Below are 22,535 nucleotides of genomic sequence, written 5' to 3'. Positions count from 1 at the left end.
TACAAGCAGTGGATTTTTCTCCTTTTCCACACTTGTCTCTGTTTTTCTAGTATATGGCCATATGCTAGACAAACAGGTCACACTGTTCTCCTGTTTAAAATTCTTCATGTTCCAAAAAGGAGGTTCATGGGTTGTTTCTTATTGTAAAGTATGAGGCCTGGAGTCCTGATCTTAGCTGTGGTGCTTCAGTGTCCTTCCCACTTGTAGCCTGGCTCTGGCTTTAGGTCTCTCCTCAATCTTAACTTGGAGAATTCTGCTTTTGTCATCATTTCTCTGGACTGTCTGAAGGTTTCATTGAAAATATTTGTAAATCCAACTGCCATTTTCCTAATTTTTTCCTCTGTCCATTGGAATGGGTACTATTTTCTCCTTGTGAGCACTAGTGGTGGGCCTATTGACTTTTTTAGTGATCAGTACACTTGTGGGGTGAGCACTCTTCCTCTCGATTATGAGACTGCTGAGGGCAAGAACCATGTTTTCCAGCTAAACATGGTGACAGCTATCATATATTATGTACCTACTGTGCACGAGAGACTTTGCTTTAATTATTTCAATTAATTCCCATACAAATACCACGAACATAAAGAATCTTATTTCAGAGAACTTAATTAAATTGCCAAAGATCATCTAGCTAGGGAGTCACAGAGCTGGATTTTGAACTCAGTTTGACCTTCAATCCCCTTTTCTAAATCATCTTTCCAAATTATTTCTTGAAGTAAAGGAAGGATAAATACGAGAACAGAATCTTGCCCTGTAGCAAGATGGAACTGTTGAGTAGGGGTCTTGTATGGAATCACATTCTTAAGGAAAAAAGAGAAGGTCTGCATAGTGTTTGCTTTTCCCACTGTGTTGACTTGCATTGCTGACATACATACACACTTAATACATGGACCCTCTGACCATCAATGCAGAAGTCACCCCTACAGAATGCTTTGGCCCTCATGTGGGTCTTCAGTTCATGCTTTTGATTTAGATCAGAGAGACCCTGAGATTATGCGAGGATGTCTCTCACTGATAAAGCTGTGGGTTGACCCATCAGGCAAACTCTGAAGTAGATTCCAATGAGTCCTCCAACATAAGATAGTCTGAGGAGTGAGGTCTGTGTTGAAATCATCCTTGTCTTGCTGAAGATCAGGAGGTTCTCTGCAGTCAGTCTCTACGCTTGTAGTTTAGACCATTACAATGGGCCCAGTGGCTTTGGCAAGCAACAGAAAGTATATAAATGCTTAGCAAGTTGAAGCTCTGTTGAATGTGCCCAAAGAACATTTTTCCTTTATTGTATTTGGAAACCATACATTTAAGTCCTGCTGGGGAGTAAAAGTAATTGCTTCACAAAAGAAAAAAGTCAGTCTTTAAAAGTCTTAACTCCTTTCACAAACATGTGCTTTTTAATAACTGGGAAATTCCTGGCATAGAGAAAAAATGTCCTTTTGTAAAAATGAGGTCATTCTGGTCTTAACTGGCCCTGTGTACTCTCTAGTTCCTGCTTTGTGTTCCATGTTTTGGGACAGAGGTTATTGGGAGGATAATCCCCTTGTGGATATTAACTGCTTCTAGGGCATGTTGCCAAAGAGAAAGTTATCTTAGCTCAGAAATTGCCAAGCCAGTGCAGGAGGCCCAGTTCCCAGGGGTACTGAGGTAGTGACTGCTAATGACTTGGGTTAGGTTGGCGGTAGGGTGGGTTTTTAGAGCACACTTTCCCTGTGCTCTAGGATTGCTGTGTCTGCTTCATCCTCTTTAGATTTCCCAACAGCTCCGCTGCTTCTTCCTTCAGGAATATTTTTATTTCCCAGGCACATTCTGTTTACTCTGCTTTGATTTTATCCTGATGAGTAAAAACATCTGTGCCAGTTTGAGGCCTCATGTTCATCCTTTTTCACCTGCTATGAATGACAAACAGCCATTGAAAGAAGTTGTCTGTACCTCTTTCTTTCAACACTTGGAGGCTGATTCCTCCTAAAATTAATTTCTGCATTGGCTTGGCTAAAGCAAAGATTGTGTCTGAGGCCTTAGATTTGCTCAGGGTAAGGGATCTCCTAAACAGCAGTGTAGAGCATCTCAGAGGATGGTTTTGATTTCATTGAGGTTCACTTTTTTCTAGCTTTAAGACAACCATTCCCTTTGAGGACTATTAGGCAGGGAGATAGTTATATCTGTCCTGGATGTTTTCATAAAGAGGTGAATGTGGAACCTTGACAGCAACCTTTGCATTCTCCTCAAAATTAAATATAAGGATGACCACTCTGAAAGATTAGAGATGGGAAATAAACGGATAATTCTTAACTGCTTCTTAGGTACAAGCACTGTGCTAGATCCTTTCTTCTGCTTACTCTTTTAGACCTGTCTGGGTTCTTGCAGTTTAAGTAGTGGGAGCCCACTAGATCATCTAACTACCTTGCCATCTCCCATCTTGAAGAGTCTGTGTCGGAGTCATTATAATCCCTTAAAATTTATCCACGGTTATGAGGGATCAATATTTTGATAGGTCCTTGATAGCTTTTTTCCTGCTTGATTGACTAAAAGTTTTTATTTAAAAAAAATTCACACTCTTGCCACTGAAAATTTGTTTTTTATCATAATTTGTGGATAAAATCTATGTTCTGGGATTTGGTGTCACGCTCATGGCTCCCTAGGTCTGAAACTGCAACTTCAGGCTCTGTTGTCTAAATAGGCCTGAGAAGAATTTCTTGATTTGGTATTTAAAAAAGCCCCTCTATTTTCACCTGTCTTGGAGTAGAGAGAGAATTCTAAAATTTGGTCATGAGTTGTTTAGGTATTTGCTTCAGATCCCATTTCTTGTCTGGAGCACTTGCGGGCCCTGTAGGGGGCTCCAGAGCCCTTGCCTGAAATCTCTTGTGTGGTTGAGGGAATCCAGCTTGCCCTGCGCATGACCCTGTTTCTTGAGTTTATCCCTTCCCCATGTGGCCCCCAGGGCCTACGTTAATTATAAACAGCCAATGAGCTTTTTATTGAACTTAATAGCTGGTACAAAATAATTGTGAAAAATATGGCTAGGAAATGCTATTATATTTGAAATTGGGAAATTCTGGGTAATTGCTGAGTGCCTCATATTAGTTCCTGTGGGAAAAATACATGGCAAAATGCATAATGGGTTAATATTGTGAAGCAAGAACTCTTATGAGATAAATCAGAAGCTACATGTCTGCTTATGATGCTCAGCATGGGAATGGTACTGATTTGCTGATAATTTATTTTTATTATTATTATTATTCTGTAGCCTCAGACGATCCAGCAAACTCTCAAGAGGACATTGCAGCATTATGAGCACCAAGTTATTGGGTAAGTAAAAATGGATTTTGGTCATTACTGGGGGCAAATTAAAGATAATTACTCAAACATAGCAGTTGAGCATATGGTTTCCTGCCACCCTGGTCAACCTTATTTCACCGAGGCTGTGCTCTCAGTGTGGAGTGTGGCTCATGAGGGGAGGGGCCCGTGGAGTGACTTCCTTAGGCTTATTTGTGTTTAATCCATTTAATAATATTCCCTTTTGTCATTGCCTTTTCTTTTTTCTCCTTGTGTTTTTACCCTTTTATTTTCATCCATTGAATCTCATAATTTTCCCTTAGTAATGTGGTAAGATTTCATGGTACTGGCCAAGAAGCTTTAAATGAAATTTTATAATCTTTCAGTAAGTTGCTAGGACCTCTTGACATGCTTTTGGGAATCATTTAACATTTATTGTTAGTAGTCATTGCCGTGGGGGTCAAAAATATATTTTTGTCTACTAAGCTGTTGTGTAATTTTATTTTTTTTTTTTTACAAAGCAAAAGGGAAGAAAAACTTGGTGGAAAAGTAATCTCAGTACTTTGTACAATATCGTACTTGAAGTGCTTGATGATTATGTTAATTGTCATTGCAAAGGGAATTGCTTTCAAACTTTGTCATATCAATCCTCAAGAGAGCAGCACTAGGAAAAACATATTATTTAATCTCATGATATGGCTTTTAGTTTGAGGCCATTAGGGATTTTAGGTAGTTTATCCTAGTGGAGATAAAGAATGTCAAATTAATCTCTTTCTACACATTCTAAAATAAAAATTAATCACTCTCAATAGGTATGCTGCTTTCCAAGTATGGTATTTTTATTAAATTTGTCAATATACCTAGATTTGTTCCTGGTATATGGTAAATACTACATGTTTGCTGTTAGGTTTATCACCATTGTCATTATTAATATTTTTATAACAATATTAGTAATCAAATGCAGTTTTTTCTGTACTTATAAATGCCCTCTTTGATTTGAAATCAAATAATAACTGATGAAATAGTCCCATTTGTGAACTAAAACTATGTCTTCAAGGCAAATTGGAATGAGAATCTTATAAATGTCATAAATAGATAACTTAGCTATATTTCCATAATCAGCAGAAAATTCTTTGGAGTTGTCTTTTATCTGAATTACTGCCTCAACTCTCCTCTCTTCTCCATCTGCACAGACATAGCCTGTGGTGATTCTTTGTTCATTGCCTAAGTGGTCTTTTCTAGTTTTGTTCAGTGCAGACACAGTATAACGGAAACAGGGAATGAGATTTGATATACAGAGATGTCCTGATGTTTGACTGGTTGCAAATAGGTCTGTTAGCATACTTTTTCTTTGACTGTTGGCTGCCTTCTGAGGACTTGAAGTACCTTTGCTCACTGCCATTGTTTGCACTCCTGCTGTTGAAGGCAAAAAGGGCAAGCTGGCAGGGCGTTGTCACATTTGCTTCTTCTGACTTTGTCTTTCTGTTTCCTTCAGCCATGCCTTCCATGTCCAATGTGCTCTTTTGCATTTTAGACTCCTTCTTCCTGCTTTCTTTATCTTTCAATACTGAGAAAGGAGAGCCTCTGTTACCACTAACATTTGGATTAACATGTATACATACTAATGTGTTCTTCCTCTTAAAAAAATCCAATTAAAGACTTCATTTCTAACTGTGAAAAGGAATGTGTTTTTCTATTAAAGGGGTTTCAGACAATAATGCTGGCAAGCATTATTTTACATATTTCTGGGGAGATTAGGGTGGGGGAGAGATGCTTTTCCTAATCTCTGAAATCGGGCTTTACCTAAGGCTTGTCTTGAGGTAATTCAGCATTTAGGTGCCTTGAGTTGGGATGATGAATTCCAGAGGGATTACTGACAGTAGGAGCTACCCCTTCTTGCTCTCTCTTAATCCTCACTCAAAGACATTTTTTTTTCATTGCTTTTAGAGAGAGAGGAGGGTTGAAGAGAAAGAGAGAGGAGGGTTAAAGAGAAAAAGAGAGGAACATCAATGTGAGAGAGAAACATTGATCAGTTGCCTCCTGTACACTCCCCAAATGGGGATCGAACTCACAACCTTTTCGGTGTAAGTTATGATGCTCCAACCAATTGAGCCACACACCCAGGGCTAGCCTTCCTCTTCTTAATTTTGTAATTTAGCCTCTGACCACTGATCTTCCCATCCTCCCTTTCCTCTCCTTTAAAACTCTGTCCTTGGATCTGCTTTATTTATCAGAACTCCAGAGTGGTATGATTCTGTTTCTTGATGAACATACACCAGTAGCCTATAGAAATCCTATGAGGCATTTTTAGTTTCCAAGACTTAGACTTGAATGGAGGGAGTAGTTGTTCAAAGGATCACACAGATGGAGATTGGGAGGGAGCAGCCAATGGAGCCTCTTGTTAGAGAGTAGGAGAGCCTCTCTGTACCTCAACAATTTTATCTTTAAATGTTTATTCTGTTTCTTAACTTATCCATTCATTTGTTCATTTATATATTCATAGACATCATTCAAATTGGAAATGAGTGCTACAATAATTTATTCATGCAGTGTGATAAATCTCTTCATCTCCACTGTCATCATGGTCTCTCACCTAGAGATTTCCATCTAATTTTCTGGTGTCTACTCCTATCCCTTAACATTATGTTCTCACAGCAACAAAATGATTTAAAAATTAGATCATACCCCTTTCTTGCTTTAAACTAGTGGTTCACAAGTGTGAATGGGCTTCAGAATCACCTGTCAGGCTTGCTGTAATTCAAATTACTGAGTCCTACCCTCAGAGTTCCTATCAGGTATATCTGGGAGAAGCTCAAGAACTGGCATTTAAAAGAATTTTTAAAAATACAATTCATACTTATTAATCACTTGTATTTGAAAAAACATACACATACAAACAGTCTACTTTGTTTTTATGATCACTTTACCTTTTTTATTACCTTCGAAGTGTCAGATTCATATATATTTTTAGGTGAGACACTAATATGGATATTTTATTTATTATAATTTAGCCAAGGAATTGGGATTTCTGAGTTCCCAAATTATGCTGATGCTGCTGGTCCAGGGATCACAGTTTGGAATCCCTGCTTTGAACCACATAAAGACTGACTGTCAAAGAGTAAAACCTGAATTCTTCTCATGACCTTGTCCACTACTTAACTCTCTGACTTTATCCCCATCCACTCTCCTTATTTCCCTCCACCCCAGCACTCCAGCCATCTCTTGGTATCCCAATTACACCAGGCTTGCTCAACCTTAAGGCCTTAGCGTGCACTGTTTCATTTTTCTGGAATGCTCTGTCCCCAGATGTTTGTGTAGGTTATTCTTTTTATACATTTAGGGGTCCATTTGAATGTAATATCTTCAGAAGAACCTTTCCTGCTACCTAGTCTAAAGTGGCACTCCATCACCTGCCTCAGTCTCTAACCCCTACCATTTTTTTATTATATTACTTTTCATTATTTCTCGACATAGTGCTTATCATTAGCTTATATTATTTTACTTATTTAATTATTTGGTTATTTATCACACTTATTTCTATGTTTCTGTACCTTTGTAAATGCTTGGTACATAGGAGAGGCTGAAAATTTTGGAGGGGCTGTGGGAGAGTATGAATAAATGAATAAATTGCCCCTTAGAAGTATGTACACAGAGGTATGTATATATTAGATAAAAGACTAAATTATGCTTTGGAAGGGGGTATAAAATGAGGGGTTGACATAATCTCTAGGATCCATTAGAGTTCTAAAATTACAGTGCTAGTACCCAGGACCCTTTTCTTTCTAGCTAAATTATATTGATTTGTTTGCATAGTTTTCCATTAATGTTTAATGTTCTGCCACAGTGTGTTAGGTTGACTTTGATTACTGTATAAACTCGACACAAGCACGTGCACTTGGATAGCTTCTTGCTTGTGTAGCAGTCTTCTCCCCTCAACCTCTAATGAGAGAGGGGGCACTGAGTGTGCATCTTTGTGCTGCTTTAACTCAAGCTTCTAGGGAATGGACTGGGTTTTGGGGCAGTTCTGGGTGGAAAGAATAGTGAGAAAAAGGGATAAACAGAAGATCAGCAGGGTTCCCCTTAGGAGTTAAAAGGAGCTCAGGATTGAGGAAAATCTGGTTTATGATGACATTTGTGTCTGATATCATTTTTGATGCTGTCTTCTATCCTTTCTTCTCTCTCTGCATCTCCGTTGTGTACTATAGAGCAGGGGACTGAGAAAACGTGCTGTGGAAGTAGACGTAACAGATCTATTGGACTTAAAGTCAGATTCTGCCTTTGAATGATCTGGGGCTGATTACTTAACCACTCTGATCCTCAGTTTTCTTAAATGGGAGTAATTATAGTATTGGGGTGAAGTTTAGATAAAATATTAATGATAATATGTTGTCATATAATCATATAAAGTAGTACAGTGCCTGGTACACAAAGGTAGTCAATGTGTTCATTGAATTATTATTCCACTATTAGTACCTGACTCCTTTGCAACTCAGTTTTTGTGGAGTGTCTTTCCCATCATCCTCCTGCCACATCTTCTCCCTGTACTCCTTGAGCCTTTAAAGTTTAGAGTCAATTGTTTAATGTCAGGAGCTAAACATAAACATACCCAGCACATTTGTAGCTACAGCTGTCTTCTTACAGTTTGAATTTTTTTAACCTAAATTTCTGCTTCTAGAGTGCCCAACCCAACAGCTCTCACTCATGCTTATACTGTAGTACTCTGACTAGTATATAGCTCACAAAAAAGTGGATTACTATGACAGTGTGGACAAAGCAGAGATTCCTTTTAAAACTATGATGGGAAAACACATGATAATCTTTCTGAGATGTAATGTTCATTTATTATATATTTTATACACTGAAGTATACAGAAATACATTTTCAGAATGATGCCATTCATTTATGCTTTTTGCCAGGTTTAGCGTTGTTGTGTTAATACCATGGGTAGGAGTGCTGCCAACCTCATACTAGCCTGGGACACTGTTTCCTGTAGTCATCTAAAATTAAATTCTATTACACCAATTATCATTGTGGGCCCTAGGTTTGTTTTATACAGCCAGCCTTCTGTTCTCTTTTTCTTTTGACAACTGAATAGGGATTAAGCTAGAATAATTTAAGTAGAACATCAGAAGTAAAATTAAGAGTGGGTGAACCCTGGTTACTCTGGGAAATAAACTTCAGTGACATTACTTGGGCTTCCATGCTCAGAGTTTGTGGCCGTAAATTTTGTTATCTAAAACACTATCTAGCTTCTTTTTCATATATTTATAAAAACTAACTATCTTATTGCATAAGAACAAAAAGTTAGATGAAAGCTCATATCTACTGATTGCACCCTGTGTTTGAAGCAATATATGCTCACTTTACATCTGTTATTTTATTTAGCCCTAACCATCTATTTAATAGAATCATTATACAAATGAATAAATTGAGGCTGTGACAAAAATATTTTGTCTAAGGTCACACTGGTGAAAATGGTGGCACTCGATTTAAAAATAGCACTGTATTTGTCTGTGTTTTACACCCGTGCCCCCCACTTTTCATTTTATTGTGTGCATCCTGCATTCTAGAAACTAGAAACTATAGTAAGCATTTGCCTAACTGGTTTTTTGAAGTTAGACCTCAGTGAGGTATACATCCATGACACCATTTTACTGTTTCTCTCCAATCACTTCAAACATGCTAGCATGAGTCCCCTTTGATATTAGCTTGGACAGATTGCCCTGTTTTCCAAGTATGTTCAGGGAATATGAAGTCCACTTCAGACCAGATGAAATCTTTAATCTCATATTCAATCTCACTTTCACATCCCTCTCCACCTGGGTCAGGTTTCGCCTGGGGAACTTAGAAAGCAGTGTAGAGACGATATGATGTGGATTTTCACTCTACCACTCCAGGCCACTCCTTTCTATGCCTCTGCATCTTCTGATGTATTGTGTCAGGCTAGAATGAAAAGGAGAAATCAGGCTAGAATAAAAAGGAGAAATGGCAGAAGTCTTTTCTAATTCACTGGTGGTTGTAACAGTGCTTTCTTGCTGTGATTTCCTCAGTGAGGTGCCTGTATGAGCTCCGCTTTGCTTCTGGTCCTCCTGCCCTAGACCTGAGGGCAGCACTGCACAGTCTTACTGGTGGGAATCCTGCTCCTGGCTGCAGTACCTAGATTGGGGAAACAGTAGATGGGATGTCAAGCTTGCCCATCTTTAGTGGCATCTCCCTCATCCATGGGAAACTCTTTTTTTCTGCCCTGTCAAATGGTGGGACTGTAGGCAGTTCACAATTCATCTTTATTTCTTTTCCCTGTTATTTTTCTACTCAGTCAGGCACAAAGGGATAATCCAGAATTCCCCAGCTGATGTTCACTGAGGAATGAGGTATTCAACCCCCAAACTCTATGGGGTGGACCCCTTTGTCATCTGGGGTCCATCCAACTGGATCATCTCAACTGGGCTTCATCAGGGAGTACTCCCCTTTTTTCCTTATAAGGGAGGGAGCCCTAGGCCAACTACTCATTCCTTGGAGGATTTCCTTTTGATTTTTGTGTATGCCTTTGCTTCTGAAAGCTGGTGATGGGGTGACAGTGGCAGTGGCTATGTCATCATTTCTAAAGTTCTGAGTGAGTTGTCTCGTCTTCTTGGCTACTCTTTTGGAATGTGGGAGTGTTTAGCACCTGTTGTCTTCGGCTTTAGTGTTTTAGCTCTAATTCAGAGGTACCTGGGGAAGCTCCAGTCAACATCTGGTTACACAGGTGTTCTGTCATTTAGTCTTCACAAGTGTTCCAGGAGGCATCTCTTTTTTATGAGGGAGGAAAGTTACACTACCAGAGATTAGGTTACTTGTCCCAAACTCACAGATAGAAAATGGCAAAAAAAGTGAACGGAGAAAAAGGTAGAAAATTTCAGTTATAAGCCATGGGCTGTAATGTACAGCATAGGAAAACAGTCAATAATACTGAAACGACCTTATATACTGACATATGGTTACTAGATGTAGCATGGTGATCACTTCGTTATGTATATTAATCTTAAATAACTGTTGTATACCTGAAAGTAATATGATATTGTATACTGATTATGTTAATACAAAAAGAAAAGCATATGACTGTAATTCCAATTCTGTTAGACTCCAAACAATTTATTTGCTTATCATCTGTGCACCATACTGCTGTCTTCTTGACTGAGTGTGCCAGAGGTTAAGGTGTATTTACGTCCAACACAGTTAGTGCCAATGCACCAAATTAGTACTGTTAAATTTTTTTTTAGGCAACTTCTTTATGGAAACAGATTACCAGCAGCTATGAAACAGTCAGATAAGGAAACATTAGTCACATAAAGCTGATGTACCTTCTGGTTTTCCTTATTTTTTTTCAAACATAGCTTTCTTATTAATGATTGTCTCCAGATACAGGTCCACATTGCTAATGCTGATTTTAATGGAGGGTTATGCCATAGATTATATATTAAAGGTTCAGTTATTTTACAGTGTGATTACACTAAGAGCATGGACTGTATGTGCTTGTGTGTATGTACGTGAGTGCATTCACAGATGCTTTAACATTTTCTCCATATGCTAATTGTTATTTTTTTTTAGTTATAGGGATGCAGAAAAGAATTTCCACAATATCTCTAACAGATGCTCCTATGCAGACCATTCCAACAAAGAGGAAGTTGAAGATGTCTCAGGAATTCTTCAGTGTACTGCTAATATACTCGGTATGTCAACTATATATTTATACGGTTAAGAGAGAATGAATGAGGGGAAGAGGAAAAGTAAAGGTGTAAATGTTTTATTTTCTACTAAAGGGAAGTTTGGAGGTTATAGCAGATTGAGACCTTGTCTTCAAGTGATTTAATTTCAACACTTTTGAAAATGTTTAAGTGGAAATTACATGCACAGCATTTACCTGGAGATTGAAAAATATAATAAAAATATTACATTCCAGGGAAATTTTTCTAAATATACACATTAGTATTATTAGCCTCCCACAATCCATGTGTCTTTGACTCTTACCCTCAGCTGAAATTGGGGATCTTTCTGTCCTCTCAAAGCCTGTATGCCATTACTTCTATTATTATGACCTCATTACTTCTGGGAGGCCCTGGCTAGGGCTGGAGGGTGGATGGTAGGTACTCCCAGTGAACTCAGAGGCAGTGAGGCAGGTCATCTTCTAAGGTCTTTGTGCCTTGTGTGTGGTGGCAGGTGTGTCCACCTTGAAGATATCAGTATTTATGACAAAGAGTTGTTTTTGGATGCTCCCCAAATGACTAAGGGCTGCTACTGTACACTGCACTGAATCATGAAGCATTAAGGTACCATACTATCATACTACCTTAATATTTGACATTCTTGGTGTGTGAGAGCTATGCTGTATTATATGCAGAGTAAATGTCATAGCAGGAATATAGTTTGCCCTAATGTCCTACAGATGTTTTAGAGAAAACCACCTTTTTCAGTTTTTTTTAGAATCCTCCTTTTTTTATGACTGAGATAGGCATCCATGGGGTGTTGGTGGGGAACAAGAAATCTTAGTGACTGACTCCAAACAGAACTCAGAATCACATCTCCCTCAGAATCAGATGACAGAGACTGGGGCAAACTTCTTTGCCTGATTTTCTTTCTCTTTAGGGTAAGTACTTTCCCTGGAGACATCTGGGTCCCTTCCACAGGTTCCAGGGGACCTCAACTCACTTTTTCCAAACATATCTGTCTGAAGTTGGGACTCCGGCCATCCATGACTAGATTTTCATTCTAAGTCACTTTTGTAAATACAAAATATTGTACAAGAACATGGAAATTTTGTGAGGAGAGGCATGTAGATATCTATGTGGTTTGTCCATAATAGCTGTAAGAAAGTGAAAAAGAAGGCCAAAGATTTGCTTACTACAATCTTAGTACAACTGTAGGGATGTTGTACTACCTGAGTAAAGCTTATTTATTAGAGAAAAGGAGGGACAACAATAGACAGGGATGAGGTTGGACATTACTCAGGGGCTGCTTACAGTTTTATGATTTTGTCTTTTTAAGGACTCTCCCATCATTAAAATACTTTCCTCTTGACATATTGTGATTCCTCTCCCATCATTAAAATACTTTCCTCTTGACTTATTGTGATAAGGGGTGGGGTGAGATGATGTCCTCCTAAGAAGGATGGATCAGAATTTTGGCAGAGGGAAGTTTCATATTTGGAAAGTTGTTCTTACCCAGTTTCTAAACATTTCCTTGCCCCTGGCATCTCCTTTCTGTATGCTCCCTACCTTGAAAATCAGTGAGTTAGAGGGGGTAGGAGGTGTACAAGGTAATAAACATACAAGAGTGCTAGTGGCCTCTGAGCCATGACTTGCAAAAGGGTGTGCATACATCCATGAAGAAACTCAAGGTCAGACAGTTTGATGTGGTAACCGTGGTAACAACCATGTGATCTGTGGCCCAGAGCAGCTTCGCTGTCCTTCAACAGTTACCATGAGATGCCGGGTAAGTAGTGAGTGGAAAGACTGACAGGTAGTGTGCTTGCTACCTGATGGTACTAGGGAATGAGTAGATTTAAACCAGGTGCTTATGACCTAGAAGGTGACTGTGTAACAGGGTTTGGATAGCTTATGAATATTACACTTTTTTCTAAAAAAGAGAGATTAGGTCCCTGTGTATAATGATGTGTTGTTCCTAAAATGTAAAAGGCACAATCTTATAAAATTTAAATTTCTGAAGAGTAGTAGTAAACTTGTTGACTAGAAGCCAGCTGTTGACTAGATGCCAGCCTGGATCTAACAGGTAATTATGTGCCTAAGAGGTGGCTGTTCACTTGAATAATGTCCTTTCATAAATCTCAAAATATGGACTCTCTGAGGACAAAGATAACAGCTTTACTGGTCATATTCAATGAAAGCTTTGTTTGTAACAGGTCACTGGACTGTGATTAATCTTGGTTTGCTTAGATTTCATCTTTATAAAAAATTACATTTAAGTTTTCCTGTGCAATCATTTATGAGAATTCAAGAATTGATTAACTCACTGGACAGAAAACACTATGCAAGAAAGGAAGCCTTTTTTTTTTTGAGTATGGAGGTTTGGCATGGAGAAATAGTTCCAAGTGGGTTAAGATAAATTTTGATGCTTGGAAACCTTCTCTGTTGGAGGCAGAGGGCAATTTTCCAACTCTATGATTTATATTAATCACCTTTGGGAAGTGTGGTTATAACATTGGTGGGTTGGGACTGGCGATATTTTTCTTACCTCTTAACCAAGTAAAGCATTGTGGTAAAGACTAGAAATGTGTTTGCTGACTCATCTGTATGTTATTTTTACTTCACCTATTATCAAAAAAGACTTAAAGTCATTTGCCAGAAAATATGATCAGAGTAGTAAATTTCACTTTTTTCAAAATGACTATCTATCAATTTAGTATAAACTATTATAGATACTTTGATTATTTACTGGCTCTTCAGGTTGAAGTTTGAATCTAGTGGTTGGCAAGGAATAAAAAGAGGAACAAGAAAGCTTGTTGGGGAAGACCAGTGATGCCTCCTCAGTCCTGCATTTGTTGTGTCCGAGCTTCCCTAGGCCTCCCTGAAAAAAAAATGCATGCGCATTTGTGCACACACCCGCTAATAAAGGGAAAGGACTTTTTCCAGACAGCAAGGTTTTTATGATTTATTTCTCTCTTTTTTTTTTGGCTTACAAACCGGTTGTTGCTATTTCTGTCTCATCATTTACAAATTAGGGATATTAAGTACAGACTGCTCCTTGTCATCTGTTTGTCTCACTTTGGTGCCCTGGCAGTCCCTATGCTAATGCAGTATATGGCACACTGATGGGGCTTTTACACTCTGGGAAAAGGCTCTGCAGAGAAAGATGGCTGTGAAACATGCCCCCTGTCCCCCTCCCCCCCCCGCCCCGTGAAGACTTTTAGTGTTACATTTATTACTTTATTTGGTACACGTCTTTTGCATACCAAAATGATCTTCTAATTTTGGTTGTCTGAAAAATGTAAACCTTTTCCAGCCCTAATCTACAAAGCTCATTTTTAGCTCCAATTAAGTAGTAAAAATGTGTTTATATGCTTGTGAGTTGCAGCACTGAGCATTTTCTTGGGAATTGTAACAGTTGAATGCTATGATGGAGCATCTATGATAAAGCATTAAGTGTCTCTACCATGTATTGCCACCTAGTCCTATGGCTTAGATTTAGGTAATGTTGATGGGAACAGAGACAGAGGTAAGGGAGAAGGATGATAAAATGTATAGTCAGCTCCTTTGACCATACTGTAATTTAAAATAAACAAGGATCATGACTATTTCTGTTTTAATGCTATTAAAGGGATTGTGGGTGTTTCGGTATAGAGTATCAAGAGCTGTGGGTGGAAGAGAGGGTGTTGGAAACAGTCGTTCCATACTAGGATGGAAATGAGAACCCGAGCTGAGTTATTTACTGATGAAATACAGCAAACTGAGCTTTGCCGTTTTAATAAGCATCAGTTATTTACTATAAAGTATAGTCTTATACTGCCTATGTTACGTACATTTTCTCTCAGAATAATCAGAAAGGACATGGATTGTGAAAGAATATTGAAGTTTTCTCGCTCTCAAAGGTCTTCTGATAAAGTGGGGCTTTACTGTCTCCCAAAACTTAGCACATGTGAAGGCGGAGTCAGAGTAGTGCTGTCACGGGATTACTTGTTGGGCAGGTGAGGAGGCAGTAGGAGGTGGCGTTGATGGCTTAACACCTCACAGAGTTTTCCTGGTGTCGGGGGTCTGAAACACCGTGGAAGTGGAGCTGTCTGCGAAGTGCCACAGATCCCAGAGTCATTAGCTGGTATGGAGCTTTTTGTGGTTGTTAGTTTTTTATAAGCAATAATTTGTTGCTTATATGTTAACTTGCATGTAATTTTGGTTTTATTGCCATTTGGAATGTGCATTTAGTGGCCTTTTAATTGGCCATAAAACTGAAGAATTAGCTTTATTTAGGATTAAGATTACCTTGGGGGTTTTCTCAGAATGACTCTTAATCATCTAATTGTTTAGTGAATTGGAATATGTTTAACATATTTAGCATCTTGGATAACTAGTTACTGTAATAACCACTTACCAATTTTATTGATGAATTAAGATCAGTAACAATAAATAATTTCTGCCAGTACAATTTTTGTTACTATAACTAGGTAACTGATCAGTTTTCTCTTTCATTAAAAGATGATAGTGTCAATATTTTAATGAGATGAATTGGAGTGAAGGTGGATGGAGGACCTTGATTTATTAACTGATTCAATAATGGTGTTGTGATGTAGTGGTTTAGAGCAAGAACAAGCCTTCTCTTACTGGCTATATGAACTGGAATATGTTACTTAATCTTTCAAACTTTGTTTCTCATCTGTAAAATGGGGGTAATATAATTACATATGTCCTAAAGTTGTTTGGAAGATTAAATAAGTTAACTTATATGAAGTACTTTTGTATAACAAAGCCTGATATATAGCAAAATGTTACATAAGCGTTTGCTCTTGTTATTGAAAATTCACAAAACAATGGTTGCATTATACCTGGGAGGCCAGTACTACTCACTTTTTTAGGTGAGGAAATTGATACTGAGAGCCACGAACTTGTTAAGTTCCTTTGTCAGTGATGATGACAAGACACATAAAGCAGGATTTGAACCCACGTCAGTCTGATTCCAGACCTTGTATTCTTTCCAACTTCTTCCTGCTGCCTTGCAGAGTTGCTGCACTGTGAGTGAATTTACATGACCCCTCTGATGCTAATGAGACAAGTGTCTCTGTTTAGTTCTCTCAGTTATGAGAATTGTCATGATACTGCATTTTACCTAGTTCATTACTATTTCAAAACATACTTGGGATACTTGCTTGTATGTGACCAGTAATATAAAAAATGTTTGACTACATCTCATTGGTATTGAGGACAGTGCAGTTTCATTGTAATTTGGATTATTTTCAGTTTAGAAACAGTATGTTTTTCTTTAGATTTCAGGTGTTGACAAAGCAAATTCAGGGTGATGGTGTTTACCTTTATGCTGTAGTAAACAATTATGCTGTAAGTGTTTACTGCACTTCTGTTGTCTGCAAGATTTCAAATTGATCTTGGTACATAGGGGGATTGACTTAATCCATTGGCCCTGCCCAAAGCATGTGAAAAGATGTATCCCTGATGCCACTGATTTTCTTTTAGTAATATATTTTATTTAACTCAATGTATTCAAAATAATGTAATTTAACAGGTTATCATTATGAAATTATTAATATTTTACATATTTTGTATGAAGTCTCCAAATGTTTCATGTGCTCTATAGCCACATGTGACTCTACTGTGTCAAACAGTGCAACTTACAGAGCATAAAACCAAGGTCCTCTAGACTGAGAGACACAGGCACAGTTGAAAGCAAAGGAACAGTAGTGAAAAATGAGTGTTAAGTAGAAACTTAAATTCTAAATGCTGAAACCTGCTTCTCTATTGGACTGTCACCCAGCCTTCTTTCTTTTGCTTGGTGTTCAAAACCAGGCAGCTAAGCTTACACTGGTAAGGCAGTTCTTAATTATGGGCAGATAGCCATGGATCACCAGACATTTGAGAAAAGTGTTCCATGGGAAACATAGAGAATAAACAATATTGGGAGATAATTCTTTGAGTCTCTCACATTTCTGCATGTTTTTCAAACAGAGGCACTGTGCTTTTGCTCCAGGCTATGTTTTCAAAGATGTTTGTATAGCAAACAGCCTTGAAATATAGAGATAGTGTTTCTATCCAAAGCAAAGGGCAGGTTTGTTTGCATCCAGTATACTATCTTACTCTGGGGCAAAAGTCAGAAAGACTTACTGTGCATTATAAAAGATTAAGGTTCCTTAACTTGGGGAATCTCTCCTTTAACACAACCTACTATGCATGCAGGCATTACCCAGGGTTCTTTGTTGTTGCCCCATGGGAAATTATGCGCAGGAATTTGATGGGAACGTTGATACTCTCTCTGCAGCTTTTTTTGATTTTCTTAATGCATAAGTTCAGGAATATTGTCAGAGTATGTCATTTAATAATTCTTTTTTTAAAATTTTATTTTAATCATTGTTCAAGTACATTTTTCTCTCCTTCACTCCCATCATTTAATAATTCTTAACAGAAACCTAGAGTAGTGGTTTGATGTAAATTGGGAAGAACCTCTGGTTTTTTTCTCTGCCTGCATACTGTCCTGAAATGAGTAGAGGTAGTACATAAGCCTGAAAAGGAATGAGACCCCATTTGTAGACACTGTCTCTAATATGTATAACACTTCAATTAAAACATCATGCTTAAATTATGCAGAACAATTTCATAAGTTACAAATATATTGAGCCAAATTGTGGCATGCCTTCTCTCTACCGATATTCTTTTGCTCTTGGGAGCATTTGTTTACTGAAACTTACAACATGCCTTTTCTCATGTTTTTCTCCTAAAATTCTTTATACTCCTTTAACTTCTGTTCTTTGTAGAAAAACATGACAGTCATTCTTACTCCTTTTTAAAATTATTATCTTCGTTTATCTCTAACACATTGTTTCCCTATTACTAGTGACTTTCTGTCGGGCATCTCTTCTTTGTGTGGGAAGGCAGCGTTTCAAAACCCAAATCTTCAGGCTGTCAGATCTCTATTCTGGAGTTTTCATTATATAGGCTTTTACTTTCCTTTACCCCTTGTTTGCCTTTAAATGATTTTTTTGATTACAGTTGATATAAAATGTTATACTATCAGTAGTTTGAGGTGTGTACATCCCAGTGATTAGACATATAAAGTACTAAGTGATCATCTTGATAAATCTTATACCCAACTGACACCATACACAGTTATTATAATATTATTAACTATAATCCCTATGCTGTACTTTACATCCCTGTGACTGTTCTGTAACTACCAATTTCTACTTCTTAATCCCCTCACATTTTTTTATGCATCCTCTTAACCTCTCCCTGTCTGGCAACTGTCAAAAGGTTCTCTGTATCTATGAGTCTGTTTCTGTTCTGCTTGTTCATTTATTTTGGGTTTTTTTTTTTAGATTTAATTGTTGATAGATATGTACTTATTGCCATTTTATTATTCATATTTTTTACTTTTTTCTTATGAGAGACCCTCTAACATTGCATGCAATACTGGTTTAGTGTTGATTAACTCCTTTAGCTTTTTTTTGGAGGGGGGTCTGGGAAGCCCTTTAAATATCCCTTGAGTCTAAATTACATAGCTTTGCTGGGTAGAGTAATCTTGCTTGTAGGTCCTTGCTTTTCATCACTTTGAATATTTCTTACGAATCCCTTCTGGCCTGCAGTTTCTTTTGAGAAATAGTCTCATGGGAGGGAGCTCTTTTGTAGATAACTAACTGTTTTTCTCTGCTGCTTTTAAGATTCTCTCTTTGCCTTTAACCTTTGGCATTTAAATTATGCTGCCATCCCAGTGCTGGAGCTCAGAGTGAGTGAGTCTGAGTAAGTCTGTGTCTGGACCCTTTAAGAGGAATTTCTGGGACTCCAGATGCCCTCTGTCTCACTCAGCCATAATCACCACGGGTTTTTACCGCCAGAAGCAATAAGGACTTCTCTTCCCCAGACTGGAACACTGGCCTGGGGTGCCTGATTTGGGGCTGGGACACTCTCACTCCTCACGGGGGATCTCTGCAGTGGAGATGTCCCTCCCAATTTTTATCTGCCACTTCTGGGTGAGTGACCAGCTTGTGTCTCTGCCCCTTCTACCAGTCTTGATGTGGCTTTTCTTTGTATTCTTAGTTATAGGACTTCTGTTCAGCTAGATTTCAAGCAGTTGTGAATGATGGTTTAGTTGTAATTTTGATGTGGTTGTTTGAGGATGTGAGTACTGCATTTACCTATGCTGCCATCTTGACTGGAAGCCTTTCCTTTTTCCTTTATGTTTTTAAAAATATACTTTTAATTTTAGTATAATTTTAGATTTGTAGAAAACTTGTGAAGATAATACAGAAAGTTCACATAAATTTTACACCCATTTCCCCTATTAATGATACTTTACATTAATATGGTGCTTTGGTCCCAATTAATGAACCAATATTGATACATTATTATTAACTAAATGCCATGCCTTATTCAGATATCCTTAATTTTTACCTGTCCTTTTTCTGTTCCCACTCAAGGCACCACATTATATTTAGCTGTCTGATCTCCTTAGACTCCTCTAAGCTGTGATAGTTTCTCATATATATTTTTTATTTCTGATAATCTTTTAAGTTCTGGAGAGTCCTGTTGAGCTCTTTGAATTGTCTGCCCTGTATTTCAACAGAGCTCATTATTCTGTGTGTGTGTTGTGTGTGTATGTGTGTGTGTGTGTGTGTGTGTGTGTGTGTGTGTGTTTTGAGCACTTCTTTATTTTTCAGCACTACAGGGTGCTCCAGACTCATGCTGTATATTTTCTGCCTCAGTCCCAGAATCAGTCATTTCTCCAAGGGGTCCCAGTTTTTCTTTTATTGGATAATGGTATTAGAAATGAATATCTAAGCACTGGATGTACTAGTTGTTATTGAAGTATTGCTGCCTTGAGGCTGTCTTAGCTGACAGAGCAAGGAAATGTATACATGTATACTAACTTGTGTCTATGTGCTTATCTATGAATGCTTGTATATGTGTCCATGTATATCTATATTATGCTAAATATGAGTTTACACTGAAGTCTCCAACTCTAATACATTACCATACAGATCATTCTAACCTGTTTCCCTTGCTTGTCTGTCATCTCCTCCAACAGTGAGAAACTTGGCCCCCTTTAACCATCCATCCAATTAATTATTCCATTCCAATGTAATGTATAGTTGTTTCAGAACATGGAAAACAGTTTTATCACCTAGAGCACAGTGTTTATGTGCAGTTTTAGAGTATGTAGTTGATGTATGGAACTTTGCAGACTTCACTTATTTCCAAGGTAACATATTGAAAACCTCAGTGAGGTTTTTCTCATATTTTAAAAAATTTGCATACATTTACTTTTTGTGCTGTATAATTTGATGGGTTTTGATAAGTGCATAGTGTCATGTATCCACCACCACATTATCATGTGGGATACTTTCACTGCCCTAAAAAGTCCCCTGTGCCTGACTTATTCATCCCCCGACCTTGTGCTCCAACCAAGTCCCTAGCAAGCACTGATCTGTTTGCCACTCTATAATTTGCCTTTACAGAATGTCATGTAGAGGGACTCAAATATTATGTAGCCTCTTCTTTTGCTTAGCAGTGTGCAGTTAAGAGTAATGCATATCTCTGTGTGGTTTGAGAGCTCATTCCTTTTCCCCCTGAAAAGTATTCTATTGTACGGATGTATCACAGTGTCTTTGCACCTATTGAAGGACATCTTTGTTGCTTCTGTCTCTGGAAAATATTATGAATAAGCACAGTATAAATACTCCCTTGCAGGTTTTTATGTAACATAAGTTTTCATGTCAGTTAGGTAAATACCAAGGACTATGATTGGCAGACTTAGTTTAGTTTTGTAAGAAAACAACCAAAGTGTCTTTTAGAGTGCCTGTACCATTCTCTTCTTCTTCCCAAGAAATTGGTTTTGTTGGTTTTTGAATTTTAGTAACTTTAATAAATGTGACTTATCCCTTCTAATAAATAAAAATAACACCTGCTATCTCATTAAAATGTCAACATACACAAACTCTAAGAATGTTATTTTATGTTTTTCATTCTGAGTGGTTTTCCAAGATTTTATGTCTGAATTTAGACACTGCTAAAAATCCTTAGTCAGATTTTCAGCATAAATGATTCGTATACCAAGAAGTAGAATCTTTCTCTTTGATTTGGTAAAAAATCAGTTCTCAGAATGGAATTAGCCAGTGTTATACAATGAGAAATGAAATGTTTGAGGAATTTGGGTATATAACTTTGAAGTGTTATAACTTATGAACCTATTTGTTGAAGATGTTTAAAGTAGCTGGGGTGGGGGGATGGTGGGGGGAAAATGGAGACAACTATACTTGAACAACAATAAAAAATGTTAAAAAAACAATAAAATGTAAGACACCCCAAGCAATCTTCGCTAATATCATTGTGCTCTCCTGGTCCTCAGCTTGCCAAGGTTTAATTCCTTTCAACACAATCAGTGGCCAGTGAGTCAATTCAGTTAACTTCTGTTAGTTCATTCTCATAAAAGGTTTATCAAGCCTCTTTAAAAAGTCTATTACTGCTCTTTTCTCAGGAGATAGTATCATTTGTTTTTAATATCTATGAAATTCCTAACAGGAAGAAAAATTAAGTCTGACTTGGAACAAAAGAAATGGAAGCACAGATAGGTCAAGCTGCTTGTATAGCATTAGCTTGTGGGGAAAGCTGAAAAGACTGTGAATCTCTGATGTGAGAGTCTGCTGCATTACTCATTGACCCCTCAACTGCTTCTGTTCCGAAAGAGTAGTCATTATTTTGTTTTTTTTCTCCAAGCCAAAGAGAAGTTTATTCTTTCCTTACTATGTGGAATGATTGTGGGTCCATATAATTTCACATGTCTAACTCATAGCTCATTTTCGATGCCATTTCATGGAGTACATTTATAGTGACTTGGCACAGTTGCTTTTTAACTTATATACTATTTTTGTAAGTAGAGATTGATGTGTCACAATAGAGATGTTATTCAAATTAAGGCTTCTTATATATAGTACATTCCCTTTATTTTTCTCATCAGTCTGTTTTTCAAAAGTAAATATATTGACCTCATTTGACTTCTTTTCCATGAACTCCATATGAAATATTGCCATATGTTTTATTTTCCATTTGGAGAGCTATGGATGGTTATGTATGGTATATCACAGTTTTTCTTTCCTATTTCTATTACTTGTAATAGTAGGTATTTCACTGAGATGAGATTCATTTCAAATGTTGTATGATTGAGCCCAAACTTCTGAGTTGTGGCCTAACAATATGCTTTTCTTTTCTTTCTATATTTTTATCAACTCTGGTCTTAACTTTAAGATGAGACATAGTAATTTCTTGTGTGAAGATAGAAGATGTAGATTTGGAAATACTGGTCAGAATTTTTCCCTTTGATATAAATGGATTGTTTTTAGAATTTATGGGAATTTTATTCATTGTTGTCTACTACTGGTATGGCGCTGACTCAGTTGGGGTAGGTTGTTGGGAGATGGAGGAAGGTTGGGGATATGAAGAACTGGGCTTCGCTTTCAAATCAGAAGAAGCAGCTCTGGATCCCCAGAGAAGAGGTGAATGATTGATGGTATGAGGGAGAATTTCATTGAAGTTAGGGAAGTGTTGGTAACAGATATGGAAAGGAAC

General features: G+C 37.6%; 1 protein-coding gene across 1 annotated transcript in view; it reads left to right on the top strand.

Moving 5' to 3' along the window:
- GUCY1A2 (guanylate cyclase 1 soluble subunit alpha 2) overlaps positions 1 to 22,535 on the top strand; it is a 324,528-nt gene that overhangs the window by 26,907 nt on the left and 275,086 nt on the right. Inside the window, exons 2-3 of the mRNA XM_045837914.1 lie at positions 3,239 to 3,300; positions 10,855 to 10,976. Of these exons, the coding sequence (XP_045693870.1) occupies positions 3,239 to 3,300; positions 10,855 to 10,976 (184 nt within the window). The remainder of the gene's footprint in view (positions 1 to 3,238; positions 3,301 to 10,854; positions 10,977 to 22,535) is intronic.

The sequence above is a fragment of the Phyllostomus hastatus genome, unplaced genomic scaffold, assembly GCF_019186645.2.
Source record: "Phyllostomus hastatus isolate PE091 unplaced genomic scaffold, TTU_PhHast_1.1 phas_contig_113, whole genome shotgun sequence".
NCBI lineage: Eukaryota > Metazoa > Chordata > Mammalia > Chiroptera > Phyllostomidae > Phyllostomus > Phyllostomus hastatus.
This window is presented reverse-complemented; position numbering and strand designations above follow the sequence as displayed.